This window comes from Amblyraja radiata, chromosome 2 (assembly GCF_010909765.2).
Source record: "Amblyraja radiata isolate CabotCenter1 chromosome 2, sAmbRad1.1.pri, whole genome shotgun sequence".
Taxonomy (NCBI): domain Eukaryota; kingdom Metazoa; phylum Chordata; class Chondrichthyes; order Rajiformes; family Rajidae; genus Amblyraja; species Amblyraja radiata.
In genome coordinates, this window is record NC_045957.1 from 107,294,252 (window position 1) to 107,321,641 (window position 27,390).

The following is a 27,390-nucleotide window of genomic DNA, read 5'->3' on the forward strand; positions in this document are numbered from 1 at the left end:
GTGGACATTATTTTTAACTTTTCCATCAGTATTTGCACTTGTTACCAGTTACACTTATCTCACAGTTTTCTTTCCATTGATTTAATGGAAATCAGTGCTGGAATAACATGTGGCCTATTTAATGAATGCATCTGTCCATTGTGAAGCCAATCGCAGAAGTATATTTGCAGGCTTTGACCGTGCTGGTTTAATTGGACAGTCAAAACTGAATTCTAATCCATTGGCGTGGTAAAGAGATGGAGCTGAACATGGTTTAACATGATTCATTTTGGAGTTGATATGTTGCTAGGAAGTCGTCAAGACAAAACAATTTGTTTGAGTCCAGAGCAAGGATAGAACTTGATTTTTGGCCATAATAATTGAAAAGAGTGCGTCAATGCAGTAAGGTTCCTTACCTAAATCATTAATTAGAAGTGGAATTGACATAATAAAAATGTTGTTTGTTTCTTCTGAGAACTAGCAACCAAATTGTAACAAAAGACATGTGGAAAGAAAGATAGTCAAGGTAATGGGAGATAGGTTTTGTCAAGAGAAAGCCAGACATAGTTGTGGAAGAGGCAATAAAATAGCAGTTAATTCTGCTTTGTCCGCTGTAGTGATGTAAGTAAAATAACTGGTCTTAGCTGGTTTAGCCAGATAAGAAATTATTTTATTAACATAATAACTTTGCTAATTGGAAGAGCAGAAACTATCGAAATGCATTTACATTTTGCTGGAGGAAGATGACTCATTAAACAGCTCATTTAAAAAATATCAACAGTTATAATCCAGGATGAGAAAGGACACTTTAATAAAACAATCTCTCGCATTTTGCTTGAGAATATTTTGTACATGGCGGCCACTTCTCTTTGTAGAAAAGCTTACAAACACACATATCTAATTGGTATTGTAAAATGTAATTACTGTACATGCATTTAGTGTGGAGGTTTAGGAACTCTAATTCCGACCGCTCCCCAGAAAATGCAATGAATTTAACTTGAATGTTGAGGCACGTTAGGGCATAATTTGCAGTATTGCTAAAGTAATAGTGAGCTTTTGTTTCAGCACAAATGTTGTAGCAAATTCAGGTAGATATAGATTCAGAGTAAAAAATGATGCCCAAAGGTTTCTGTTCTCATACTGGCTTCTCAATGGCTGATTCCCCTTTGAAATGTTATAAGTTTTCAATATATGTGCATTAACTCTGAACGAAAATGCCATGATATATTAAATTTTTCCCATTACACACTAAGTGCTCTTTAATGATATGGTAAGTGGTGAATACAGTCAAACACCCTCCGTGGCACTGAAAAGCAACTATAACAAGTATGGAATAATATTTTTAGTGTAGGAAGGATCTGCAGATGCTGGTTTAAACTGAAGATAGACACAAAAAGCTGGAGTAACTCAGGCAGCACTTTGGAGAGTAGGAATGTGTCAGAAGGAGGGTCTCGACCCGAAACATCACCCATCCCTTCTCTCCAGAGATGTTGCCTGTCCCGATGAGTTACTCCAGCTATTTGTGAATATTATTTTTATTTGTTGGAATATTTTTAAATGTAAAATTCTAAATTAAAAGACACCATTTCCATTGTTATTTGCCTCATTTCTTTTCGTTCTCTTTCTGTACTTGAGGTTCATATCACCAACTATAGCACTAATTAATCACCCCAAGGCTTGCAGCATTTATTTCTCACCAATGTAATGGATGTAAGAATTATTTGATCTGATTGCTCAGATCTTTAATTTTTCCGATCTCCAAAGATTTAAAGACCGCATGGATGAACTCCAATAATTGTTCATCCCTGTCTGGTGAAAATATAAAACGGGGAAGGCGGCTCAACCGTGGCTAATGAGGGAAATCAAGGATAGGGTTAAATCCAAGGAAAATGCATATAAATTGGCCAGAGGCGGCAGCAAACTGGAGGACTGGGAGGAATTTAGAACTCAACAAAGGAGGACAAAGGGGTTAATTAAGGGGGGGGGAGAGCATGAGAGAAAGCTTGCGGAGAATATAAAAACAGACTCTAAAAGCTTCTTTAGATATATAAAAAGGAAAAGATTAGTGAAGACAAATGTAGGTCCCTTATAATCAGGGACAGGTTATTTATAATGGGAAACAAGGAAATGGCAGAACAGTTAAACGAGTACTTTGGTTCTGTCTTAACAAAGGAAGATGCAAACAATCTCCCTGAAATACTCAGGGACCGAGGATCTAGTGGGAGGGAGGAACTGAAGGAAATCCATGTTAGTCAGGAAATGGTGTTTGGTAAACTGTTGGGACTGGAGACAGATACATCCCCAGGGCCTGATGGTCTGCATCTCAGAGAACGCAAGAAGATGGCCCTAGAAATTGTGGATGCACTGGTGATCATTTTCCAAAGTTCTCTCGACTCTGGATCAGTTCCTGTGGACTGGAAGGGAATCAATGTAACCCCACTTTTTAAGAAAGGAGGGAGAGAGAACACAAGGAATAATAGACTAAGCCTTACATCAGTAGTGGGGAAGATTGTTAAAGATGTTATAGCAGCGCATTTGGAAAGCAGTGACAGGATAGGTCAAAGTCAGCATGGATTTATGAAGGGGAATTCATGCTTGACTAATCTTCGGGAATTTTTTGAGGATGTCACAAGTAGAATGGATAAGGAAGAGCCAGTGAATGAGGTGTATCTGGACATTCAAAAAGCCTTCGATAAGGTCCCACACAAGAGATTAGTGTGCAAAATTAGAGCATGTGGTATTGGGGGTAGGGTATTGACATGGATAGCAAAGAGTAGGAATTAATGGGCCCTTTTCAGAATGGCAGGCAGTGACTAGTGGGGTGCCGCAAGGCTCGGTGCTGAGACCCCAGTTATTTACAATATATATTAACGATTTAGACAAGGAAATTAAATTTGACTTCTCCATATTTGCGGATGACACAAAGCTGGGTGGCAGTGTGAGCAGCGATGAGGATGCTATGAGGCTGCAGTGTGACCTGGATAGAAACATAGAAACATAGAAATTAGGTGCAGGAGTAGGCCATTCGGCCCTTCGAGCCTGCACCGCCATTCAATATGATCATGGCTGATCATCCAACTCAGTATCCCGTACCTGCCTTCTCTCCATACCCTCTGATCCCCTTAGCCACAAGGGCCAGATCTAACTCCCTCTTAAATATAGCCAATGAACTGGTTGGGTGAATGGGCAGACGCATGGCAGATGCAGTATAATGAGGTTATCCACTTTGGTGGCAAGAACAGGAAGGCAGATTATTATCTGAATGGTGTCAGATTAGGAAAAGGGGAGGTGCAACGAGACCTGGGTGTGCTTGTACATCACTCACTGAAAGTAAGCATACAGGCACAGCAGAGAGTGAAGAAAGCTGATGGCATGTTGGCCTTCATTGCGAGAGAATGTGAGTTTAGGAGCAAGAAGGTCCTCGTGCAGTTGTACAGGGCCCTGGTGAGATCGCACCTGGAGTATTGTGTGCAATCTTGGTCTCCTAATTTGAGGAAGGACATTATTGCTATTGAGGAAGTGCAGCGTTGGTTCACCACGTTAATTCCCGGGATGGCGAGACTGTCATATGATGAAAGAATGGGTCGACTGGGCTTCACTGTAATTTAAAAGGATGAGAGGAGATCTTATAGAAACATGTGAAATTCATAAAGGATTGGACAGGCTAGATATAGGAAAAATTTTCCCGATGTTGGGGGGAGTCCAGAACCAGGGGTCACAGTTTAAGTATAAAGGGTAGGTCATTTAGGACTGAGATGAGGAAAAACGTCTTCACCTGGAGAGTTGTGAATCTGTGGAATTCTCTGCCACAAAAGACAGTGGAGGCCAATTCACTGAATCGTTTCAAGAGAGAGTTAGATTTAGCTCTTAGGGCTAATGGAATCAAGGGATATGGGATTGATTTTTTATCATCAATCTGCACACAATACCTCATAATATAATAGCAAAAACAGGTGTTTAGAAATTTTTGCAAAGTAATTAAAAATAAATAACTGAGATATCACATTTACATAAGTATTCAGACCCTTTGCTATGACACTCAAAATTGAGCTTCGGTGCATCCTGTTTCCATTGATTGTCCTTGAGATGTTTCTACAACTTCATTGGAGTCCACAAGTGGTAAATTAAATTGATTGTACATGATTTGGAAAGGTACACACCTGTCTATATAAGGTCCCACAGTTGACAGTTGACATGTCAGAGCAAAAACCAAGCTATGAAGACGAAGCAATTGTCCGTTGACCTCCGATACAGGATTGTGTCGAGACACAGATCTGGGGAAGGGTATAAAACAATTTCTGGAGCATTGCAGGTCCCGAAGAGCACAGTGGCCTCTGTCATTCTTAATTGGAAGAACTTTGAAACCACCAGGACTCTTCATAGAGCTGGCCGCCTGGCCAAACTGAGCAATTATGGGAGAAGGGCCTTGGTCAGGGAGGTGACCAGGAACCCGACGGTCACTCTGACAGAGCTCCAGAGTTCCTCTGGGGAGATGGGAGAAACTTCCAGAAGGACAACTATATCTGCAGCGCTCCACCAATCAGGCCTTTATGGTAGATTGGCCAGACAGAAGCCACTCGTCAGTAAAAGGCACATGACAGCCTGCTTGGAGTTTGCCAAAAGGCACCTAAGCAAGATTTTCTGGTCTGATGAAACCAAGATTGAACTCTTTGGCCTGAATGCTAAGTGTCACATCTGGAGGAAACCAGGCACCGCTCATTACCTGGCATATACCATACCTATGGCGAAGCGTGGTGGTGGCAGCATCATGCTGTGGGGATGTTTTCAGTGGCAGGAACTGGGAGACTAGTCAGGATCGAGGGAAAGATGAATGGAGCAAAGTACAGAGAGATCCTTGAAGAATACCTGCTCCAGAGCATTCAGGACCTCAGACTGGGGCAGAGGTTCACCTTCCAACAGGACAACGATCCTAAGCACACAGCCAAGACCACGCAGGAGTGGCTTTGTGACAAGTCCATGAATGTCCTTGAGTGGCCCAGCAAGAGCCCGTACTTGAACTCGATCGAATATCTCTGTACGAACCTGAAAATAGCTGTGCATCGACACTCCCCATCCAACCTGACAGAGCTTGAGAGGATCTGCAGAGAAGAATGGGAGAAATTACCCAAATACAGGTGTGCCAAGCTTGTAGCATCATACCCAAGAAAACTTGAGGCTGTAATCGCTGCCAAAGGTGCCCCAACATGGTTCTGAGTAAAGGGTCTGAATACTTATGTAAATGTGATATTTCAGTTATTTCTTTTTAATTACTTTGCAAGAATTTCTAACCTGCTTTTGCTTTTTTATTATGCGGTATTGTGTGTAGATTGATGATAAGGCTGTAATGTAACAAAATGTGGAAAAAGAGAAGGGATCGGAATACTTTCTGAATGCACTGTAATTGACACAAATATCATGGTAATTTATCAAGAGCATGTCCATGTAACAACTGATACCATCCACTGCCCTGCCACAACCAATCATAAAATTCAGCAGAGATATTGAAATTTACAATTTAATGAGTACTGTTGCATCTGGTTTAGTTAACATTAAACATTATTTTATCCTGCTTTGAAATTTCATAAGATCTGTGTTAACTCTGTGTAACTTGCTTAGGTATAACTTGTTGGAAGGAACTGCAGATGTTCGTTTACACTGAAGAGAGACACAAAAAGCTGGAGTATCTCAGGGGGACAGGTGGCATCTCTGGAGGGAAGGAATGGAAGAAGACGTTTGAAGAAGGGTCTTGATTCGAAACGTCACCCATTCCTTCTTCCAGATTTGCTGGCTGTCCCGCGGAGTTTTTTCCAGCATTTTGTGACTTTCTTTTCGTAGGCATAAATTGTACGCATCGATATTGCTAAAGGCAGTTTATTTTTTATTTTTTAATATTACCTCTGTTATGGCGTCAGCTGATAGTCAGACCACTTGTGGTCGAACCCTCGTCAGTGGTTACGAAGGCTGTCACGTGACGTCATGGGTTAAGGGGAGTGTCCTGCTACATAAGCAGATCTCACCTTGAAATCAGGAGTCGACAGGTGGCTGAGCTCGAGACAACACCCTCACTCAGCTGCAGCAGCAATGACAGTATGTTAGAGGTCCAAACTTGCATGTACACCAACCATGTAATGTCTGAATAAAGCAACTGTTTATTCACCACGTTTGGTACCGCTACACTGTCATGTTTTAATGAATAATCTTTATTTTGCAAGTTTGATTTGAATTGATTGGTTTATGAATTATATAATTATTTTGACTAGATTTGAAACCAACATTTATAATTTTATTAACATAATTCATTCATTCCAAAGATGATTAGTGTGTTTCTTATTTCTTTTGGTTTATATATAATTCCACCAGCTGCCACAATCTGAATAGTACTGAAGATTAATATTACTAAATTCATTTATCACATCTATTGCCCTCAAAAGATATTGGATGTTTTTTTTAAATTTGCTAGTTTATGATGATTAAAATAATTTTATATGTTGAATCTGGCTCATTTAATTTGTGTGAACTTTGAGAACTTAAAACTGTCAACCCTTTTGTATTTTTTTAAAGTACAAGTTTGTGTATTATCATTTGCTAAGAAATTCATTAATGGAAGTATTTTGCCACATAGATTTTCCCATTTCATACATCAATATTGTCCACTTTAAACTAGATGTCTACCAAAATGTGATAAAATCATAAATAATGCTAATTGATTTCACAGAAGTCTAATATTACAGAAACTAAGCAAATTTTGATCTGACCTGAATTGAAATTTTGCAAAATGAATGATTGAATGAATGAATAATGAATGAATGAATGAATGAATGAATGAATGAATAAGTTTATTGGCCAAGTATTCACATACAAGGAATTTGCCTTGGTGCTCCACCCGCTAGTGACAAAGACATACACCGACATATAGTGACAGTTAGGAATGATTCGTTGGTTACTGTAAAAATATTACTAATTCTTGTCTTTAATATCATGAAATTACTGTTTATTATTCAACGTATTCAACTTTAAATCGACGGTCACATTTTGCTTCTTGTAATGAAAACGTATCAGTAATTACACAAGCAGGTAATTAAGGATGGGGGAAAAAAGGTTTTATGAAACTAATACATAAAGTGCATTAATCCCAGGAATTTCCAAGGGAGATCTCACTGATCTAACATTAGAACTCTGGTAGAAGATAACGAAAAATTCAATTTATTCATAGTGTATTAAGGACTGGAGTGAATGACGTGAAACATGTAAAAAAAAAAAGCTTAAATTGTTATTTATTCTTTTCTCAGGAGATTAATTGGGTGTATCCCTCTCCCACTCTTTCAGGATCAGCACAAACCAATATTATTATAGGTACCATTGCAGGGACCATCCTGATGGCAGCTCTTGTCTTGGCAGTTGCAGCATGGTTTTACAAGTGAGTATATAAACTTAACTCATGCTCATTTCCGACAATTTTAGGATAATGTTTAAGGTAATTGCTACATTTTAATACATTATCGGGACTCTATAAATGCCGCTTGTTTCAGTATCATTTGCCCACAGAACCTGATTTGCTACCTCCCCCAATTTAGGCTCCCAACACTAGCAAATACATCATATTGACCTCTGGACCATACTGTATACCGTAACAAAGGCAACCTTATGGGCCTGTCCCACTTAGGCGACTTTTTAGGCGACTGCAGGAGACTATGCAATCGCCACATGTTCGCGGGTGATTGCCAGGGAGTCACCTTCATGGTCGTGAGGGAACTAGTCGCAGCCTCATTATGGTCGCCGAGAATTTTTCAACATGTTGAAAAATTAGCGGCGACAAGAATGAAGCCGCCATCGAGAGTAGCGAGATTTCTCATGCCATAGGTGGGTCGCAAGGAGGTCCTAGTGAGTTGCCAGGCGGTCGAATGTTCTCTTAGGTTCTTGTAGGTTGTAGACGGTGCTGACCGGTGAATTTCCTTGGCTCATTGTGGAAAAATAAATGTAAGCAGTAGTTTTCAGAACCAAGGATAACCGACCGTTAATGTTACATGTCTGCCGAACTTCACAGCTGTGTATCTCTGGCTTCTTACAAGTTGTCTGGCTTCTTAAAGGTTGTCTCCACTCCTTCTCCCTCCTTCTACCCCCTTCTCCCCCCGCCCTTAACTTGACAGTCGCCTGAAAATTTGCCTAAGTGAGACAGGTCCATTAGTGTACCAGTGGTGAGGGGCTGACTATTGGGTCAATGGCAGGGCTGTTAATTGAAAACAACGTTATTGTAGAGTCTTAGAGTGATACAGTGTGGAAACAGGCCCTTCGATCCAACTCGCCCAACGATGTCCAGCTACACTAGTCCCACTTGCCTGCGCTTGGTCCATATCCCTCCAAACCTGTCCTATCCATGTCTAACTGTTCCTTAAATGATGGGATAGTCCCAGCCTCAACTACCTCCTCTGGCAGCTTGTTCCATACACCCACCACCCTTTGTGTGAAAAAGTGACACCTCAGATTCTTATTAAATCTTTTCCCCTTCACCTTGAATCTATGTTCCCTGGTCCTCGATTCCCCTGCTCTGGGCAAAAGACTCTGTGCATCTTCCCGATCTATTCCGCTCATGAAGATTTATACCTCTGCTCTTCAACAATACTCAGAGGCCTATCATTTACTGTGTAGGTCCTGTCTTTTTTCGACGTCCCAAAATGTAACACCTCACACTTCTCTGTATTAAATTCCATCAGCCATTCCTCTGCCCACCTGACCAATCAATCCAGATCCTGCTGCAATCGTTCACAACCATCTTCACTATCTGCAAAACCACCCCCTTTTGTATCATCAGGAAACTTGCTAATCTTGCCCTGTATGTTCCCATCCAAACCATTGATGTAGATGACAAACAGCATCGAACCCTGAGGCACGCCACTAGTCACAGGCATCCAGTCTGAGAGGCAACCTTCTACCATTACCCTCTGCTTCCTTCCATGGAGCCAATTTTCTATCCATTCAGCTTTCTCTCCTTGGATCCCATGTGATCCAACCTTCCATAGCAGCCTACCATGTGGAACCTTGTCGAACGCCTTTCTGAAGTCCATGTACACAACATCTACAGCTCTGCCCTCTTCAACCTTTTTGGTCACGTCTTCAAAAACATCAATCAGATTTGTGAACATACAAAACCATGCTGACTATCCCTAATCAGCCCTTGCCCATCGAAATGCCTGTATAACCTATCCCTCAGAATACTCTCCAGTAACTTACCAGCTACAGATGTTAAGCCCATAGTTCACAGAATTTTCCCTGCAGCCCTTCTTGAAAAGAGGTACAACATTTGTCACCCTCCAGTCTTCTGGCACCTCCCCTGTATTTAAGGACGACTCATAAATTTCACCCAGGGCTCCCGCAATTTCCTCTCTAGTTTCCTGCAATGTCCTCGGATATATTTGATCAGGCCCTGGAGATTTGTCTACCTTCAAACACGACAGTACCTTCAGTACTTCTTCGACAGTAACCCTGACTGCTCTCAAGACACTTCCAGTGATTGCCCCAATATTCTGACTTGATGTCTCTTGCGGGTTGCTACCCATGCACCCATCCAGGCGAGTACTGGTTATTTATCATGCTCTCGAGGTTTTATATGGGTGGAGAAGTTATTGGCCCAGCAAATGTTTTGGCATCTCTGAAAAATGTCAGCAGCTGTGTCCTGCAACTGCACTGATCGGAATTATTAAAATTGCTCTACTCTGGATTAAACTGATTTTCATTAGCGTAATACTTCTTGCTTGGAAGGTAGACACTAAATGCTGGAGAGAAGAAGGGTCTTGACCCAAAACGTCACCCATTCCTTCTCTCCAGAGATACTGCCTGTCCCGCTGAGTTACTCCAGCATTTTGTGTCTACGTTGGATTTAAACCAGCTTCTGCTGTTCTTTCCTACACTTCTTGCTTGGAGTTGTGTGAATATTTGTATTTATTCTCACCAACTGCTTTAGGATATACAGTATGTAACATGTTATGTATGCAAATCACTGGCAAACATCTGTAACATAGGATATTTCAAGATTGATAAACGATAAAGTTGCAGGAAGGAACAGCAGTTGCTGGTTTACACCAAAGATAGGCACAAAATGCTGGAGTAACTCAGTGGGACAGGCAGCAGATACTGAAGAAGGACCTCGACCCGAAACGTCGCCCATTCCTTCTCTCCAGAGATGATGCCTGTCCCGCTGAGTTACTTCAGCATTTTGTGTCTATCCACAATGAGAACGTTTTATTTGTTTGCAGGATGTGGACATCACAGGTAGGTTGACCTTTATTGTCACTGCCTCCCTGGCCCCAGAATTGTTTGAATGTAGTTAAGGGTCAACCAGACTGATCACCCTCATACAATACAATACAAATTTATTGTCATTTGAGCCCCAGTGGGACTCAAACGAAATTTTGTTTCCACAGCCATACAAACAAAAACAATGTCCTACAGACATACACACAATTAAGTTCACACAAACATCCATCACAGTGAACCCACTGTGATGGAAGGCAAAAGTCTTTTCTCTCCCCTGCTCTCCATGTCTCTCCCGATGTCCAAGCCCCAGGCGGGCGATGATAAGTCCCACGGCCATTTTAGGCCGTGCCGGGCGATTTACGGCCCCGCTCCCGGTCTAGAAGTCTCGAAGTTGGAGCCCCCGGCGGGCGCTGTAATGTCCCACGGCCACGAAGCCGTGCCGGGTGATGTACTTCCCCGCTCCGGGTCGTTCCAAACCCCGCGACACGGGCTGGAGAAGTCGCGTTGCGGGAGCTCCGGGAAGCGGTCTCTCTCTCCCCCCGGACCCGCGAGCTCCCGATGTCTCAGTCCACCGGACCTGCGGCTGCGTTGCTGGAGCCTCCGAGCCCCAGGAGTCGAGTCGCAGCAGCGAGTCACCACCGCTCCCCACGTTCCGAGGCCGGCCAGCCCCACGATGGTGAGTAGTCCGCACCTCCGCAGTCTCCCGAGCCCCCGGGTCGTTCAGGTTGGAGGCCGCTCCACGGTGCTAGGCCCCAACGACAACGGATACCCGACAGGGAAAAGGTCGGGTCTCCCGGACAGGGAAGAGATTTTAAACGGTTTCCCCCTCCCCCCCCCCCCCCCCCCCCGCCCCCCACATATACACATTTAAAAACCAGTATTTAAAAAACACCAAACACTACATTTAACTAGACAAAAAAAAAAAAAAAAACCCTCATCACACATAGGTTATGGTCTCTTTCCCTAAAGGCCATTCATGAAGGAGATTATATTGTATGAAGATTCAATAGTGTTGTGGTTATAGTTTCTCATGCTAGCATTTCATTCTGCATTTGTTTAATTCTTGAATTTAAGTTCTTCAGCTGCTCTGGTGGAATTCAAAGTCATGTATCTGGCTCAATAACTCAGGCTTTATGCTGGTTAGATAACTTAGCAATTCAAGGTTTCAAGGTTAGTTTATTGTCACGTGTACCAATTAAGATACAGTGAAATTTGAGTTACCATACAGCCATACTAAGTGAAATGAACAAGACACACAACCACATGAAAGTTAACATAAACATCCATCACAGTGGATTCCAAATTCCTCTGTGATGGAAGGTAATAAAGTTCAATCTTCTTCCTCTTTGTTCTCCCGCGGTCAGGGCAGTCAAAACATCTGCAGTCGGGGCGGTCAAAGCCCCCGTCGGGGTGATCGAAACTCCCGCGTCGGGGTGGTTGAAACTCTCTCCTCGTGGAGCTCCTGAGTCGGCCTCTTCTTACCAGACACTTCACGATGTTAAAGTTCACAGGCCCCGTGGTTGGAGCTTCGATCCCCAGCAAAGGGATCGCAAGCTCCGCGATGTTAAAGTCCCGCAGACTCCCGCGGCTTGGAGTGCCCATTGGTCTCCAGTAAAGGCCGCCAGGTCCACAATGTTAGGCCGCAGTGGGGACGGAGATACGATACGGAAAAAACGGCATCTCCGTCGAGGTAAGAGATTGAAAAAAGTTTCCCCCACCCCACATAAAACAAACCAAGGAACACTAAAACCACATACTAAAAATACCAAAATGAAGAACGAACAGACAGACAGACTATTGGCGAGGCAGCCACTGCTGGTTCGACATGAGGACAAATATAATTGTAACCATATGATAATGCTTATTCATCATGAACATTATTTGTCATGAACATACCTTGACTTGTTTTTCCTTTGTTATTTGCTTCCTCTGCTTCATGTTTGAAAGAAATTATCAAGAAAGAAGGTATGTGATTTATAACTAGAGTTCGATAGAGGATCTATTTCCTTTAAACATGAGCTCTATTTTACTGTATATGTCTTTCATCTTGACAGGTAATTCATGGATGAAACAGTGGACTTGCCTTTCCATCACACACTCACTTTACACCATATTGTCTCCATATTGTCTCCATATTGTCTCCTCCTTCTTCTGTTCCTCTTCCTTCACCTTCCTCCTCCTCCTCTTTCCCTACAGTAGCCAAGTTTCCTCTTCAGACAGGAAGAGCAGAGAGCTTGGAGTGGTGACTTGTCTGTTGGCTCTGCTTCGTGATCATCTGCGGAAACCATCCGTCTTTGGGCCAAGTGCCGACGTGTTGATCTTCCCTCTGCTCTGAAATTCAGTGTCCAATGCTGTGTATATTCCACCTAACAGAATGGGCAAGAACTAACAGAACCTCCCAAATGTCAGCTGACACATCTGAATGCCAGCGGAGGCCGGAATGGTTGGGAATCTGACATTCCATGTGATCATGGGGCTGACTGGCTCTGGGTTCGACATAAGGACAAATATAATTGTCTGCTTTATTTCTATCCTTGTTACCCTACTAATTCATTCACAACTTTATCTTTACAGCCTTCATTTCCCACATGGTGTGCTTTGAAATGTGTTGCTTGTGATACCATGCTGCATAACATCAACTAAATTTGAATTCTGAGCACAATTATTTGATGGTATGTTGTGACGGATGGTAGTTCTAGATGTACTTGTTCTGGGTTTGATGGCTCATCTTTCCTGCCTTCTCACTGTTTGTAGGCAAATGCCACAAGGAGACTATGTCAAAAAGCCCGGAGAAGCTGACTCTTTCTATAGTGACATACCTCCTGGAGTCAGCTCAAACTATTCAGCATCTAGTTCTAAGAAAAGGTCTGCATTTCTCTTTCAACCTATTCTTTTACAAGCAACAGGCAGATTGAATTAATTACTTAGCAAATAAAGTAAAGCACACTTTTTTTAAAAGCTTGAGCTTCATACCATTCAAACTCAATTTCCTCCTGTGTGTATTTGGGGTGCTATTGCAAAACTAGTTTTGTCTCCAGTTCTGAATTTTAACTAAATGCAGGCACCAAAAATCCTGCACCCGCCTTGAGGGCAGATGCAAAAAGAAAGGGCCCTATGCCATCCAGTTTCTATCTTTTTAACACATTATGATGATGGTTAAATAATATTTGGACAAGGTTACTGCTATGATAAACCTATGATGCAAACTTATGGCAGCAGCATCTGTAAAGGCTTTTGCTCAACAATACTCCTCAACTTGCATAGGGATTTAGGTGGTTCAGCCACTCACTTTCCTCCTTTCTAAGGATTGCTTCCCTTCCCTCAGATGCAGGCAATTCCAAAATCATTTGATTTATACAGAATTTTGGAGTCTGAATTACTGAGTCCAGGGGCTTATTGCAGGATCACCTTCAGTGTCTATTTTCTGGCAATGCAATGTTACGGTTCACCACTAAGCACAAACTGCAGTTGAATCATCTGGCTGGCAAAAAGAAAAAGAGATAGCATTCTGAGAATTTAGAAAGGATAGAGAAAATATACAAATACTGAAGAGGAAACACAAGCTAAGGAACAGTAAGTACATGGCAGTGGCTGCCTCTGTTGTATTGAGGCCATCTGGAACCTTATTAAACTTTTCACCAAATTATGTCAGACACACAAAGCTGGAGTAACTCTATGGGTCAGACAGTATCTCCGGAGAAAATGAATGGAGAGCATGAATGTAGTCCAACATGACAATTTTTAACTTGCTAAAACTTTCAACACATCCTCTCGTATCCACTAAACACGTGCAGGGTTCTTCAGAGCGTTTTATGCATTTGATTGTCTTGAGTCACCACTTACAGACATCCAATTGATTCTTTAGATTCCAGCCATTGTTGATTTATGCTCCATGACAAACTTTGTATCTGGACTCACAGAATATCTCCCCTTCTCCTACCTTGAAATCTGGATTTAGATGAGCTGTTTTCATTCCTGAGAAATAAATATGTAAAATTGGGAGGTTGACATTGCTGAGAGTCCTTCAAAGGAATTTAATGAATGGTGTAAGACCCTGTAATGACATGTACAGTTCCCTCAGGAGTGGCACTGTGCATCTGGTCCTTCCTGGTATAGGCCATTAATGTCATGAATGTTGACCAATGTGACCATTTATATTAAAGGCAAAATTAGCACTTGCAAACAATAATGCAGAGCACACAAGGGGAAATTGTGAATGTGCATAGTGCTGCACGAATTCGCACATGCCCAAACAAGGCCACTTCCCTTGCTTGTAAATAAGCTACGGTTTAGTGAACTGCATGCACCAAGGTAAGCACACAAGGTTTCTTACTCTAAAGGCTACTGCTTCAGCTAAAGTATGCAAGTTTTCTCATTTAATGTTTAGTGGCTGTAAAGTACTAAAACAGATAGAGCAACATCTCTGTTTTGGTATCCAGATATAACAACTTTGAAATGCCAGACTCTGGCATTTCTTTGAAACATAAATTGAAGAATTACCTTGCACTTATTTTTTAATATTTCAGATCAAATGGACTCTCCCATTCTTGGAGTGAACGGATTCCAGATGAAAAACATATCCCAGATGTCTGTGAAAATGGTAGACCACGCAGTAACTCATGGCAAGGTAAGTGTTCTGTGTACTGTATATGATTTAATATTATCAATTAAAGAACATGATATCTGTTGTAATGTAAGGGAAACTAGTACCTATGGGAAAGCCCCACAAATAATAATGACCTGATAATCCGATTTGGTGGTCTGGCTCAGATTATATGATTTGTTGTTCTGCTTCAGACAATTCCCCTGATCAAGTAAGTGGAATACATTAAAAAGAGCATCGAACAGTACATTGAAAGAACAAGCCATTTCACGCACTATGTCTATGACAAATGCTAAATTAAACTAATCCCTACGTCCTGTATATGATGCATGTATATCCATTTGCCTAGCAAAAAGCCTCTTAAACGCCACTATCTGCTCCCTGAGCAGCGTGTTCCAAGCCTACTCTATCTATGCCTCTCATAATTTTATAAACTGCATCAGGTCTCCCTTCAGCCTCTGATGATCCAGAGAAAACAATACAAGTTTACCCAACCACTCCTTATAGCTAATATTGAACAAATGAATGAATAAGTTTATGAATGAATAAGCTTATTGACCAAGTATTCACATACAAGGAATTTGCCTTGGCAATAGACAATAGGTGCAGGAGTAGAATATTCGGCATTTCGAGCCACCACTACCATTTAATGTGATCATGGCTGATCATCCCCAATCAGTACCCCACTCCTGCCTTCTCCCCATATCTCCTGAGTCCGCTATCTTTAAGAGCCCTATCTAGCTCTCTCTCTAAAGTATCCAGAGAACCGGCCTCCACCGCCCTCTGAGGCAGAGAATTCCACAGATTCACAACTCTCTGTGAGAAAAAGCATTTCCTCGGCTCCGTTCTAAATGCTTACCCCTTATTCTTAAACTGTGGCTCCTGGTTCTGGACTCCCCCAACATCGGGAACATGTATCCTGTCTCTAGCGTGTCCAAACCCTTAATAATCTTATATGTTTCAATAAGATTCCCTCTCATCCTTCTAAACTCTAGAGTATACAAGCCCAGCCGCTCCATTCTCTCAGCCATCCCAGGAATTAACCTTGTAAACCTACGCTGCACTCCCTCAATAACAAGAATGTTCTTCCTCAAATTGTGGGACCAAAACTGCACACAATACTCCAGGTGTAGTCTCACCAGGCCCTATACAACTGCAGAAGGACCTCTTTGCTCCTATACTCAACTCATCTTGTTATTAAGTCCAACATGCTATTCGCTTTCTTCACTGCCTGCTGTACCTGCATGCTTACTTTCTTTGACTGATGAACAAGTATCCCCATATCCCACTGTACTTCCCCTTTTCCCAACTTGACACCATTCAGATAGTAATCTGCCTTCCTGTTTTTGCTAACAAAGTGGATAACCTCACATTTATCCACATTAAACTGCATCCGTCATGCACCTGCCCACTCACCCAACCTGTCCAAGTCACTCTGCATTGTCATAGCATCCTCCTCACAGTTCACACTGCCACCCAGCTTTGTGTCATCTGCAAATTTGCTAATGTTACTTTGAATCCCTTCATCTAAATCATTGATGTATATTGTAAATAGCTGCGGTCCCAGCACCGAGCCTTGCAGTACCCTACTAGTCACTGCCTGCCATTCTGAAAGGGACCCGTTAACCCCTACTCTTTGTTTCCTGTCTGCCAACCAATTTTCTATCCATGTCAGCACTCTACCCCCAATATCATGTGCCCCAATTTTGCCCACTAATCTCCTATGTGGGACCTTATCAAATGCTTTCTGAAAGTCCAGGTACACTACATCCACTGGCTCTCCCTTGTCCATAGGAGATTAGTGGGCAAAATTAGGGCACATGGTATTGGGGGTAGAGTGCTGACATGGATAGAAAATTGGTTGGCAGACAGGAAACAAAGAGTGACAACATGACATACAGTGACAGTTAGGAATGACACATAAAACATTATTGATTATGCATGTGAATTAAACAAAATACCAGAGCAAAAGGAGGCTACAGATTTTTGGCTATTGAGTAGAGCTGCTACTCGTGGAAAAAAGCTGTTTTTATGTCTGGCTGTGGCAGCTTTGACAGACCAGTCACCTTCCAGAGGGAAGTGATTCAAAGAGTTTGTGGCCAGGGTGAGAGGGGTCAGAGATGATCTTACCCGCTCACTTCCTGGCCCTTGCAGTGTACAGTTCGTCAATGGAGGGAAGGTTGCAGCCAATAACCTTCCCAGCTGATCGGATGATTTGCTGCTGCCTCCGGATGTCGTGCTTGGTGGCTGAGCCAAGCCAGACCATGATGGAGAAGGTGAGGACAGACTCTACGATGGCAGTATAGCATTGGACCATCATTGTCTGTGGCAGATTGTGCTTTCTCAGCTGCCGCAGGAAGTACATCCTCTGTTGTGGTGAGCAATAGTGTCTAATCCACTTAGTGTCCTGGCAAATCTCTTCTGTACCCTCTCCAAACCCTGCACATCCTTCCTGTAATAGTGCAACTAGAAATGCACACAAAGAATACAAAAATACTAAAACTCCAAATGCGGTGGAACCAATTTTTTTTATAAAGCTGCAACATAGTTTAATGACTGTTAAACTCAGCGCCCTGACTGATGAAGACAAGCATACCTGTTGCTTTTCTGTTTGTAGTTTGTAGTAGCATTGACACTTTTCATTTCACTGCACATCTGGTATGTGTATGTGACGAGTAAACTTGACTTGACTTGATACCATTTGCAATTTTACCACTATCTATTTATGTTGCTACCTACAGGGAACTATGGACTAGGCCCCCAAGATCCATCTGTACATCTGTTAAAGAGTTCTGTCATTTACTGTATATATTCCTCTTATCTTTGGCCTCCTAAAGTGCAACACCTCAAATTTGCCTGGATTATCCTCCATCTGTTATTTCTGCCCATATGTGTAATTGATCTATATCTTGCTGTATCCTTTGACAACTTTCCTCACTGTCTGCTACTCCACCAACGTTGGTGTCATCTGCAATCTTGCAATCCGACCTATCTATATTTCCATCAACTCATTTATATACAGTGCATTCAGACCCCTTCACTTTTTCCACATTTTGTTACTACAGCCTTATTCTAAAATGGATTAAATTTGTTTTTCTAATCATCAATCTACACACAATACCCCAGAATGAAGAATTGAAAACAGGAATTTAGAAATTTTTGCAAAATAATTAAAAATATATAACTGAAATATACATTTACATAAGTATTCAGACCCTTTGCTATGACACTCAAAATTGAGCTTCGGTGCATCCTGTTTCCATTGATTATCCTTGAGATGTTTCTACAACTTGATCGGAGTCCACCAGTGGTAAATTAACTTGATTGGACATGATTTGGAAAGGCACACACCTGTCTATATAAGGTCCCACAGTTGACAGTGCGTTTCAGAGCAAAAACCGAGCCATGAAGACAAAGGAATTGTGTCTCGACACAGATCTGGGGAATGGTATAAAATAATTTCTGCAGCATTGCAGGTCCCGAAGAGCACAGTGGCCTCTGTCATTCTTAAATGGAAGAACTTTGGAACCACCAGGACTCTTCATAGAGCTGGCCACCCGGCCAAACTGAACAATCGGGGGAGAAGGGCCTTGATCAAGGAGGTGACCAAGAACCCGATGGTCACTCTGACAGAGCTCCAGAGTTCCTCTGTGGAGATGGAAGAACCTTCCAGAAGGACAACTATATCTGCAGCACTCCACCAATCAGGCCTTTATGCTAGAGTGGCCAGACAGAAGCCACTCCTCAGCAAAAGGCACATGACAGCCCACTTGGTGTTTGCCAAAAGGCACCTAAAGGACTCACAGACCATGAGAAACAAGATTCTCTGGTCTGATGAAATCAAGTTTGAAGTCTTTGGCCTGATTGAACCAGGCACCGCTCAATACCTGGCCAATACCGTACCTACGGTGAAGCATGGTGGTGGCAACATCATGCTGTGGGGATGTTTCTGGTGGTAAGAACTGGGAGACTAGTCAGGATCGAGGGAATGATGAACAGAACAAAGTACAGAGAGATCCTTGAAGAAAACCTGCTCCAGAGCGTTCTGGACCTCAGACTGGGGCGGAGGTTCACCTTCCAACAGGACAGCGACCCTAAGCACACAGCCAAGACAACACAGGAATGGCTTCGTAACAAGTATGTGAATGTCCTTGAGTGGCCCAGCCAGAGGCCGGACTTGAACCCAATCGAATATCCCTGGAGGGACCTGAAAATAGGTGTTCCTCGATGCTCCCCATCCAACCTGACAGAGCTTGAGAGGATCTGCAAAGAATGGGAGAAATTACCCAAATACAGGTGTGCCAAGCTTATAGCGTCATACCCAAGAAGATTTAAGGCTGTAATCGCTGCCAAAGGTGCCTCAACAAAGTACTGAGTAAAGGGTCTGAATACTTATGTAAATGTGATATTTCAGTTCTTTCTTTTCAATTACTTTGCAAAAATTTCTAAACACCTGTTTTCGCTTTTTTATCAAGTTCAAGTTCAAGTGAGTTTATTGTCATGTGTCCCTGTAGGACAATGAAATTCTTGCTTTGCTTAAGCACACAGAAAATAGTAGGCATTTACTACAAAACAGATAAATGTGTCCATATACCATGATATAAATATATACACACATGAATAAATAAACTGGTAGTGCAAATAACAGAAAGTGGTTGCTAATAATTAGAGTTTTGTCCGAGCCAGGTTTAATAGCCTGATGGCTGAGGGGAAGTAGCTATTCCTGAACCTGGTTGTTGCAGTCTTCAGGCCCCTGTACCTTCTACCTGAAGGTAGCAGGGAGATGAGTGTGTGGCCAGGATGGTGTGGGTCTTTGATGATACTGCCAGCCTTTTTGAGGCAGCGACTGCGATAAATCCCCTCGATGGAAGGAAGGTCAGAGCTGATGATGGACTGGGCAGTGTTTACTACTTTTTGTAGTCTTTTCCTCTCCAGGGCGCTCAAATTGCCGAACCAAGCCACGATGCAACCGGTCAGCATGCTCTCGACTGTGCACCTGTAGAAGTTAGAGAGAGTCTTCCTTGACAATCCGACTCTCCGTAACTTCTCAGGAAGTAGAGGCACTGATGAGCTTTTTTGATAATTGCGTTCATGAGGTATTGTGTGTAGATTGATGATAAAAAATTATTTTAGAATATTTTAGAATAAGGCTGTAACGTAACAAAATGTGGAAAAAGTGAAGGGGTCTGAATACTTTCTGAATGCACTGTGTATTAGAAACAAGAGAGGACACTACATAGATCCCTGCATAAGGTGACATGGTGGTGCAGCGGTAGAGTTGCTGCCTTACAGCACCAGAGACCCAAGTTCGATCCTGACTATGGGTGCTTGTCTCTACGGAGTTTGTACGTTCTCCCAGTGACCTGCGTCTCCGGATCTCCGGTTTCCTACCACCCTACCGGTTTGTAAGATAATTGGCTTGGTATAATTGTAAATTGTCCCTAGTGTGTGTAGGATAGTGTAAAGGGCCTGTCCCACTAGCATGCGATTGCATGCTTCTAGCACGACCAAACGTGGTCGCTTGAGGCGTACGGCCTCGACGGACGTACGCAGCATCTTGACGTCGTAAGCTTAGCGTGTAGTGTTGCGCGATGACGTCACCGCCCGGCGTGCCGTTGCGTGATGACGTCACCGCCCGACGCCGTGCGACGTCCAAATTCAGTCAGCCCGCCTCCTGCCCAGCTGATTGGTGAGTATGATGTCGGGACCAGCCCCACACAACTCCATACGCCTCCGCGGTTCAAATTGGGACCGGCCCCGCGAGGTCGTACGCCTCAAGCGACCACGTTTGGTCACGCTAATCGCATGCTGGTGGGACAGGCCCTTAAGTGTGCGGGGATCGCTGGTATGCGCAGACTCAGTGGGCCGAAGGGCCTGTTTCTGTGCTGTATCTCTAAATTAAACACCACCAGTCACAGACCTGCAGCCAGAATAACACCCGTTTAACACAATCCTCGGTCTTCTTTTGGCAAGCCAATTTTGAAGCCAAATGACCAAGACTCCTTGGATTCCCTGTATATACATCTTTTGGATCAACCTAGCATGTGGTATCTTGTTAAATGTCTTACTGAAGTCTACAAAGATAAAATCCACTGCCCTACCCTTATCACTCACCTTCAACTCAATCAAGTTAGTAAGACGTAACCTGGCCCACACAAAGCAATGCCGAATTTCCTAATTAGCCCATTCTGTATTATGTGCAAGTTAATCCTGTTCTTAAGAATTTCCTGATGTGAAGATCACTGGGTTATAATTTCCTGGATTATCCCTATTTTCCCTATCTTAAACAAATGAACAACATTTACTACTTTCCCATCCTCCAGGATCTTGCCAGTAAGAAAATTATAAGAACATTTTTAAGCTATACCACTATCCCACCATCTGTCACATATTCTCCACACCACTTTCTGTTTTTTGCAGAGACCACTCTCTCCATGACTCCCCGATTCACTTGTCCTCCTCCACCCATCCCTCCCCTTCCCGGGCACTTTCCCCTGCATCCATAGAAGATGTAATGCCCTGACCCTACACCTCCACTCTCACCACCATCCATGGACTGAAACAGCCCTTCCAGGTGTCTCGGAGATTCACATGCACCTCCTCTAACCTCATCCATAACACGTGTTGCAGTAGTTGACGTCCTCTACATCGCTGAGACCAAGGGCAGACCAGGTCACCCCTTTGCCGAGCACCTGCACTCAGTCTGTCATGGCCACCTGAAACTTCCAGTGCAGACCATTTCAATTTCCCTCCCCATTGCCAAACTGACTAGAATGTCCATGGCCTCTTCAATTGCCAGGATGAGGCTGAACACAAATTAGAGGAACAGCACCTCATATTATAACCATATAACCATATAACAATTACAGCACGGAAACAGGCCATCTCGACCCTACTAGTCCGTGCCGAACACGTATTCTCCCCTAGTCCCATATACCTGCGCTCAGATCATAACCCTCCATTCCTTTCCCGTCCATATAACTATCCAATTTATTTTTAAATGATAAAAACGAACCTGCCTCCACCACCTTCACTGGAAGCTCATTCCACACAGCCACCACTCTCTGGGTAAAGATGTTCCCCCTCATGTTACCCCTAAACTTCTGTCCCTTAATTCTCAAGTCATGTCCCCTTGTTTGAATCGTCCCTACTCTCAGTGGGAAAAGCTTATCCACGTCAACTCTGTCTATCCCTCTCATCATTTTAAAGACCTCTATCAAGTCCCCCCTTAGCCTTCTGCGCTCCAAAGAATAAAGCCCTAACTTGTTCAACCTTTCTCTGTAACTTAATTGCTGAAACCCAGGCAACATTCTAGTAAATCTCCTCTGTACTCTCTCTATTTTGTTGACATCCTTCCTATAATTAGGCGACCAGAATTGTACACCATACTCCAGAATTGGCCTCACCAATGCCTTGTACAATTTTAACATTACATCCCAACTTCTATACTCAATGCTCTGATTTATAAAGGCCAGCACACCAAAAGCTTTCTTTACCACCCTATCTACATGAGATTCCACTTTCAGGGAACTGTGCACAGTTATTCCCAGATCCCTCTGTTCACCTGCATTCTTCAATTCCCTACCATTTACCATGTACGTCCTATTTTGATTTGTCCTGCCAAGATGTAGCACCTCACACTTATCAGCATTAAACTCCATCTGCCATCTTTCAGCCCACTCTTCCAACTATTCTGCCTTGATAGTCCACAACCCAATGACATGAACATTGACTTCTCTAATTGCAGGTAATCTGCTCCCTCACTGCCCCATTCTCTCTCCTCCTCATTTACCCAGGCCCTCTCACACACACCCTTCTTTCCCACCACACCCCACCTCCTCTCACCCAACATTCATTATCTACTCTATCTGCTCCTCACTCACACACTCCTCCATATTCCTGCCCCCAAATCTTCCCATCTTCTCACCATTTGGACCTATACTCCTCCTTCCTTTCCCTGCGAGATTCCATCATCTGCAATGTAAGGAGCATTTAGAGACCAGTGCACAATTATACTCTGACTGTAAGCATTAGTTTGGGATATTTTATACATAAAATATTAGCAACAGCCCCTACCAAGCTTCATTATCCTGCATGTATGTACATTTAAATCAGATGCAAGCACATTATTGTTCATAACTGTGTTTCATTTAGGAGTGGCAGGATATTTGATAAGAATTTAGAACGGAGACGAGGAAACACTTTTTCTCACAGACCGTGGTGAGTGTGGAATTCTCTGCCTCAGAGGGCGGTGGATGCAGGTTCTCTGGATGCTTTCAAGAAAGAGCTAGATAGGGCTCTTAAAAATAGCAGAGTCAGGGGATATGGGGAGAAGGCAGGAACGGGGTACTGATTGGGGATGATCAGCCATGATCACATTGAATGGCGGTGCTGGCTCGAAGGGCCAAATGACCTACTCCTGCACCTATTGTCCATTGTCTATTGTCTAATTATATGCAAAAAAAATCCACAGTGAAAAGTTGGTCTTGTTTACATTATGATTTTTATTGTTTAATTTACTGCATGTGCTTCATTTAGATTTTTTTTTAAATTGCTGATGATATAGTTATTGAGGGGTTTACAAAAGAACTTGCATTAATGCAACATCTTTCATGACATCTGGACATCCCAACCCTATTTAAGACAAACACTATATTGGCCAGAACAGTGGGGAAAACCTCCCCAGTTCTTCTTTCAAATCGTAACATGGTAACCTTTACCATTCACTTGTGAAGGCTCATACTGCAATGGTTTAACAGCACATCCAAGTACCTCTGATGTGGAGCACACTCTCAGTGTGCACACTCTCAGCTATGTGGTCATGTCTCAGGGCTTCATCTTGTAACCACAGTGTTGCATCTCAGAGATAGGAGTTCAATTACGGAGCCAAGGTTGGTACACCATGCATGGCTTGATGCCCATGAAGGTTTTCGCGAGTATTGTTGACATACAGAATATGCAGTTGTTGCAAGTGGTTTGGCAATTTCTAAAGCAGCTAGGTAGTTGCAATATGCATTAGACGCTAGGTACAACGGAGGCATTAAAAAATTGTCATTCTTGTCAACCCATTTTTTTAAATGTCCACGAATAGTGAGAATCAATATCAGGACTGGAAAGTATTTGCAGTACACTGTCCTGATGAAAATCCTTTGCCATCTGTTGGGCTGCATTATTTATTTGAATGGATGTCTTCAAACTTTAAGGAAAAATGCTGTCAGGTGGACGAATAGAGACATTTATTGCTTTCTGGTGTGATTTTGAAAATATATGTATATTGTTCACCTGCATTTCCTTTTCTGTTTAATAATACTTCATTACTAAATTGTTTTAGAATTAGTCAATGATGCAATTCCGTCTGCTTCCAAACTTTTTCCTGATTCTTTTCTTAAGGAAATTTGGGAGGCAACCAAAAGAAGAATAAAGGAAGAAAATTTAGGCCACGTTCCAATTCTACAGAGTGAGTACAAAATATATTTATTTAAAAATTGTGCAAATGCTGTATAAAGGCTAGTGAATTAATCAATCACCCACAGGTAGACTTTGATCATTGAACTACTAATTATTTGCCTTTCCTGTTTTTTCCTGACTGAAAGATAGTCTTAATGTCTGGTATTAATTAACTGCTGCAGAATTAAGTTATAAACATTGTGTTGATTCAAATTACAATTCATCTGTTAATCCAACATCACAACACTTTATAAAGTTTGAGGAAAAATATTTTGTCTTGGATAGAATTAATGAAATAGTGTTTACTTCGCTTTACAGAATATTATCCTCATGCAAACTGTAAATGCAATCGCCATTAAAAGCTATTTATACTTTCATTTCCCTCCACATATCACAGATAAAATTCTTAAATTTGTACAATCTTTGCATATAATTGTTATTTAGTCAAGAGTTAATCTGCTGATAATTCAAATGATCAGAGTGATTGAAGACTTGTCTTGTGATTAAGAAATACAAAGATTGCCTCGGCTATAATCAAATAATGGTTGAAGGAAAGTTTGCAAAATTATATGAAAACATGTTTTATTTACTTCTTGGCATTCTGACATGGAAGGAGGGTGTTCACCCATTCAGCACCCAGCAGTGAAATCTCATCATCCCCATCCCCCCTCTTCATATTTTCCTGCAGTCCTGAATGTTATATTCTCTCACATCAACTTCCCTCTGATACTTTTGCCAGAACAGCATGGAAGGATAATACACAGTAACCAAAAACCTAATGGCACAATTTTAGGATGCAGAAAGAAACCAGAGCAACAAATGGAACCCCATGCAATCACAGGGAGAACGTGGGAAAAACAAAGTGGCAAAGTATTATCCCCAATTAGGTGATGCAAAATCAAGAATATCATGCTTACTGTAACTATTAAAAGAAAATAAGAACATTGCATTTATATACCTTTCAAGAGCAAAAATACCTGAGAGATTTTAAGGCTTATAAAGTAGTTAGAGTACATCACCCCCTACACTTTAACATCAGCATGCACTATGTCACCAGACACGCTACCAAACGTATTATTTCCACCAACAAGGAAAAGTGAGTGATCCATCCTGTGAGGTCATTATTCAGGAACACAACAAATTGAAGAATGGATCTGCCTGGGTTCAGTATGAAGGTGACAAATGTATTATTTGCCTCATTAACTAACAATTGAATCCCGACCTATTCTTTCCAACACAGATTTATTGAGTACATCATTTTTCCTAAAGAATTTCAGGGAAACCAAGAGAACCACTTTTAACCATGTTTTAATCAGGGTCAACCTGAACAATTTACTAACCGCACATCATGTTAGCACCGACTCATGAATCTCAATGACCCGTTCCACTGCTTCTTTCATTTTGACCATAAATTTTATTAATTGTTAAATAATCATTTTTAAATTGAAAGAAACAAAAGCTCTTAAAAAAACTTAATAGGATGGAATATATGATCTACTTCAAAATAATATTCATTGTTTCATGTCACAAATCATGTGCTATTGTGTATTTTACCTTGCACTGCTTATTTATGGTGGAAGTTTATAATGATGTGGAATTGGGTGTATTATTAGCATGGCGACGAGCAGCAAGCCAAGCAATTGAAATTTCTAACCAAAATGTGAGTGGAATTTGTCAAATTGAATGCAAGACGCATGTGGTATAAAATGCAATGTCCTAGAAATTTGATTACATGGAATCCGTTTTTCAGAATCAACAAATGTAATTTATGTTAGGATTGTAAGCATTGTCCAGGATTCATGTCTGAAACTTGCATCAGACATTAGGCCCAATGGCTTATTCGGACATTTTGTCAAATTTGGTCCTGTCCAAATTGTCGTTCTTGTTCAAGTTCTATATGTGAGTTCACAGCTATCATTGAACAATCCAGGCGAAGGCGACAGCTGGAGGCTGTGCAGCAGCCTGGGGCTTGCCTGGATCGGGGCTGCTCCGTAAGACCTAGCGTGCGGGCCTGACTAGAAATGGTGCCAAATCTGGCGTCTCGGAAAATACTTTCACTGTGTTTTGCACATGACAATAAAGAACCATTGAACCGTTGATTTTGTAAATGTATCAGTGAGACTGAACGGTAAATGGAGAGATGTTTACCTTGTTTTAATGTAGAACACAAAGGAGTAGGCATTTCAGCTCTCTATGATTGCCATTCACTCCCCCTCTTTCTTACGAACGACGATTGGAGAAATTATATTGGGGAATAAGGAAATGGGAGAGAAATCAAACAACCACTTTGTGTCTGGCTTCATGAAAAACCTCCTCGTGTAATGGTAACTACAAATCTAGAGCAAATGAGTAACTGGAAGAAATTGGCATTAATAAAAAGTAATATTGGAGAAATTAGAGAACCCTAATGGGCCTGCCCCACTTGCCGATTTTTTAGACAACTGCCGGTAACTGTCATAATCGTAGCAGGTCACCAAAAAACCGGCGTCAAACCCACTGTTGCCAAAAAAAATTCAAAATGTTGAAAATTTAGTGGCGGCCAGAAAGGCGCTACGACTTTTTGAGTGACTGAGGAGACTACACCCAGCGACCACCAGCGAACATGTGGTGACAAACTAATCGCCTGTAGTTGCCTAACAAATTGCCTAAGTGGGACTGGCCCATAAATCCCCAGGACCTAGTAACCAACATCCCAAGATTTTGACAGAGGTGGCGAGGGATAATGGATGCAATTGTTGACATTTTCCAAAATTTCATAGATTCTAGAATATATCCCACAAGTAGGAAGGCAGCAAATGTAACTTCACTGTAAAGAAGGGAGACAGAAATGTGGGAATTAGAGATCAGTTTCCCTGACATCAGTTGTGAGGGAAATGCTCCCCAACTAGGGAAGGGTGTATTTGCAAAGGTAGGAGGAAGGTACAACAGATTTGCTCCTACCATGCTAAAGATGCAACAGATTTGCTCCTGAGATCAGGATTTTGTCCAGTAAAATAAGGTTAGGTAGACAGAGCCTCTGCTTGCTATGGATTAGAAAAATAAGAGTTGATCTCATTGAAGCACACAAAGTTCTTCCAGGGCTTGTCAAGACAGGAATTATGACTGAGGTG

General features: G+C 42.1%; 1 protein-coding gene across 11 annotated transcripts in view; it reads left to right on the forward strand.

Annotated features, from left to right (window-relative positions):
- Positions 1-27,390, forward strand: part of adam22 (ADAM metallopeptidase domain 22) — a 256,501-nt gene that overhangs the window by 205,736 nt on the left and 23,375 nt on the right. For 5 of the 11 annotated variants that reach the window (XM_033012998.1, XM_033013001.1, XM_033013004.1 and 2 more), the window contains 5 exons: positions 7,306-7,396; positions 12,178-12,195; positions 12,985-13,095; positions 14,757-14,857; positions 24,224-24,290. In XM_033012998.1, coding sequence (XP_032868889.1) covers positions 7,306-7,396; positions 12,178-12,195; positions 12,985-13,095; positions 14,757-14,857; positions 24,224-24,290 — 388 coding nt within the window. Of the gene's footprint in view, positions 1-7,305; positions 7,397-12,177; positions 12,196-12,984; positions 13,096-14,756; positions 14,858-24,223; positions 24,295-27,390 lie in introns of those variants that run through there. The other 6 variants (XM_033013007.1, XM_033013017.1, XM_033013005.1 and 3 more) reach the window with 4 other exon arrangements.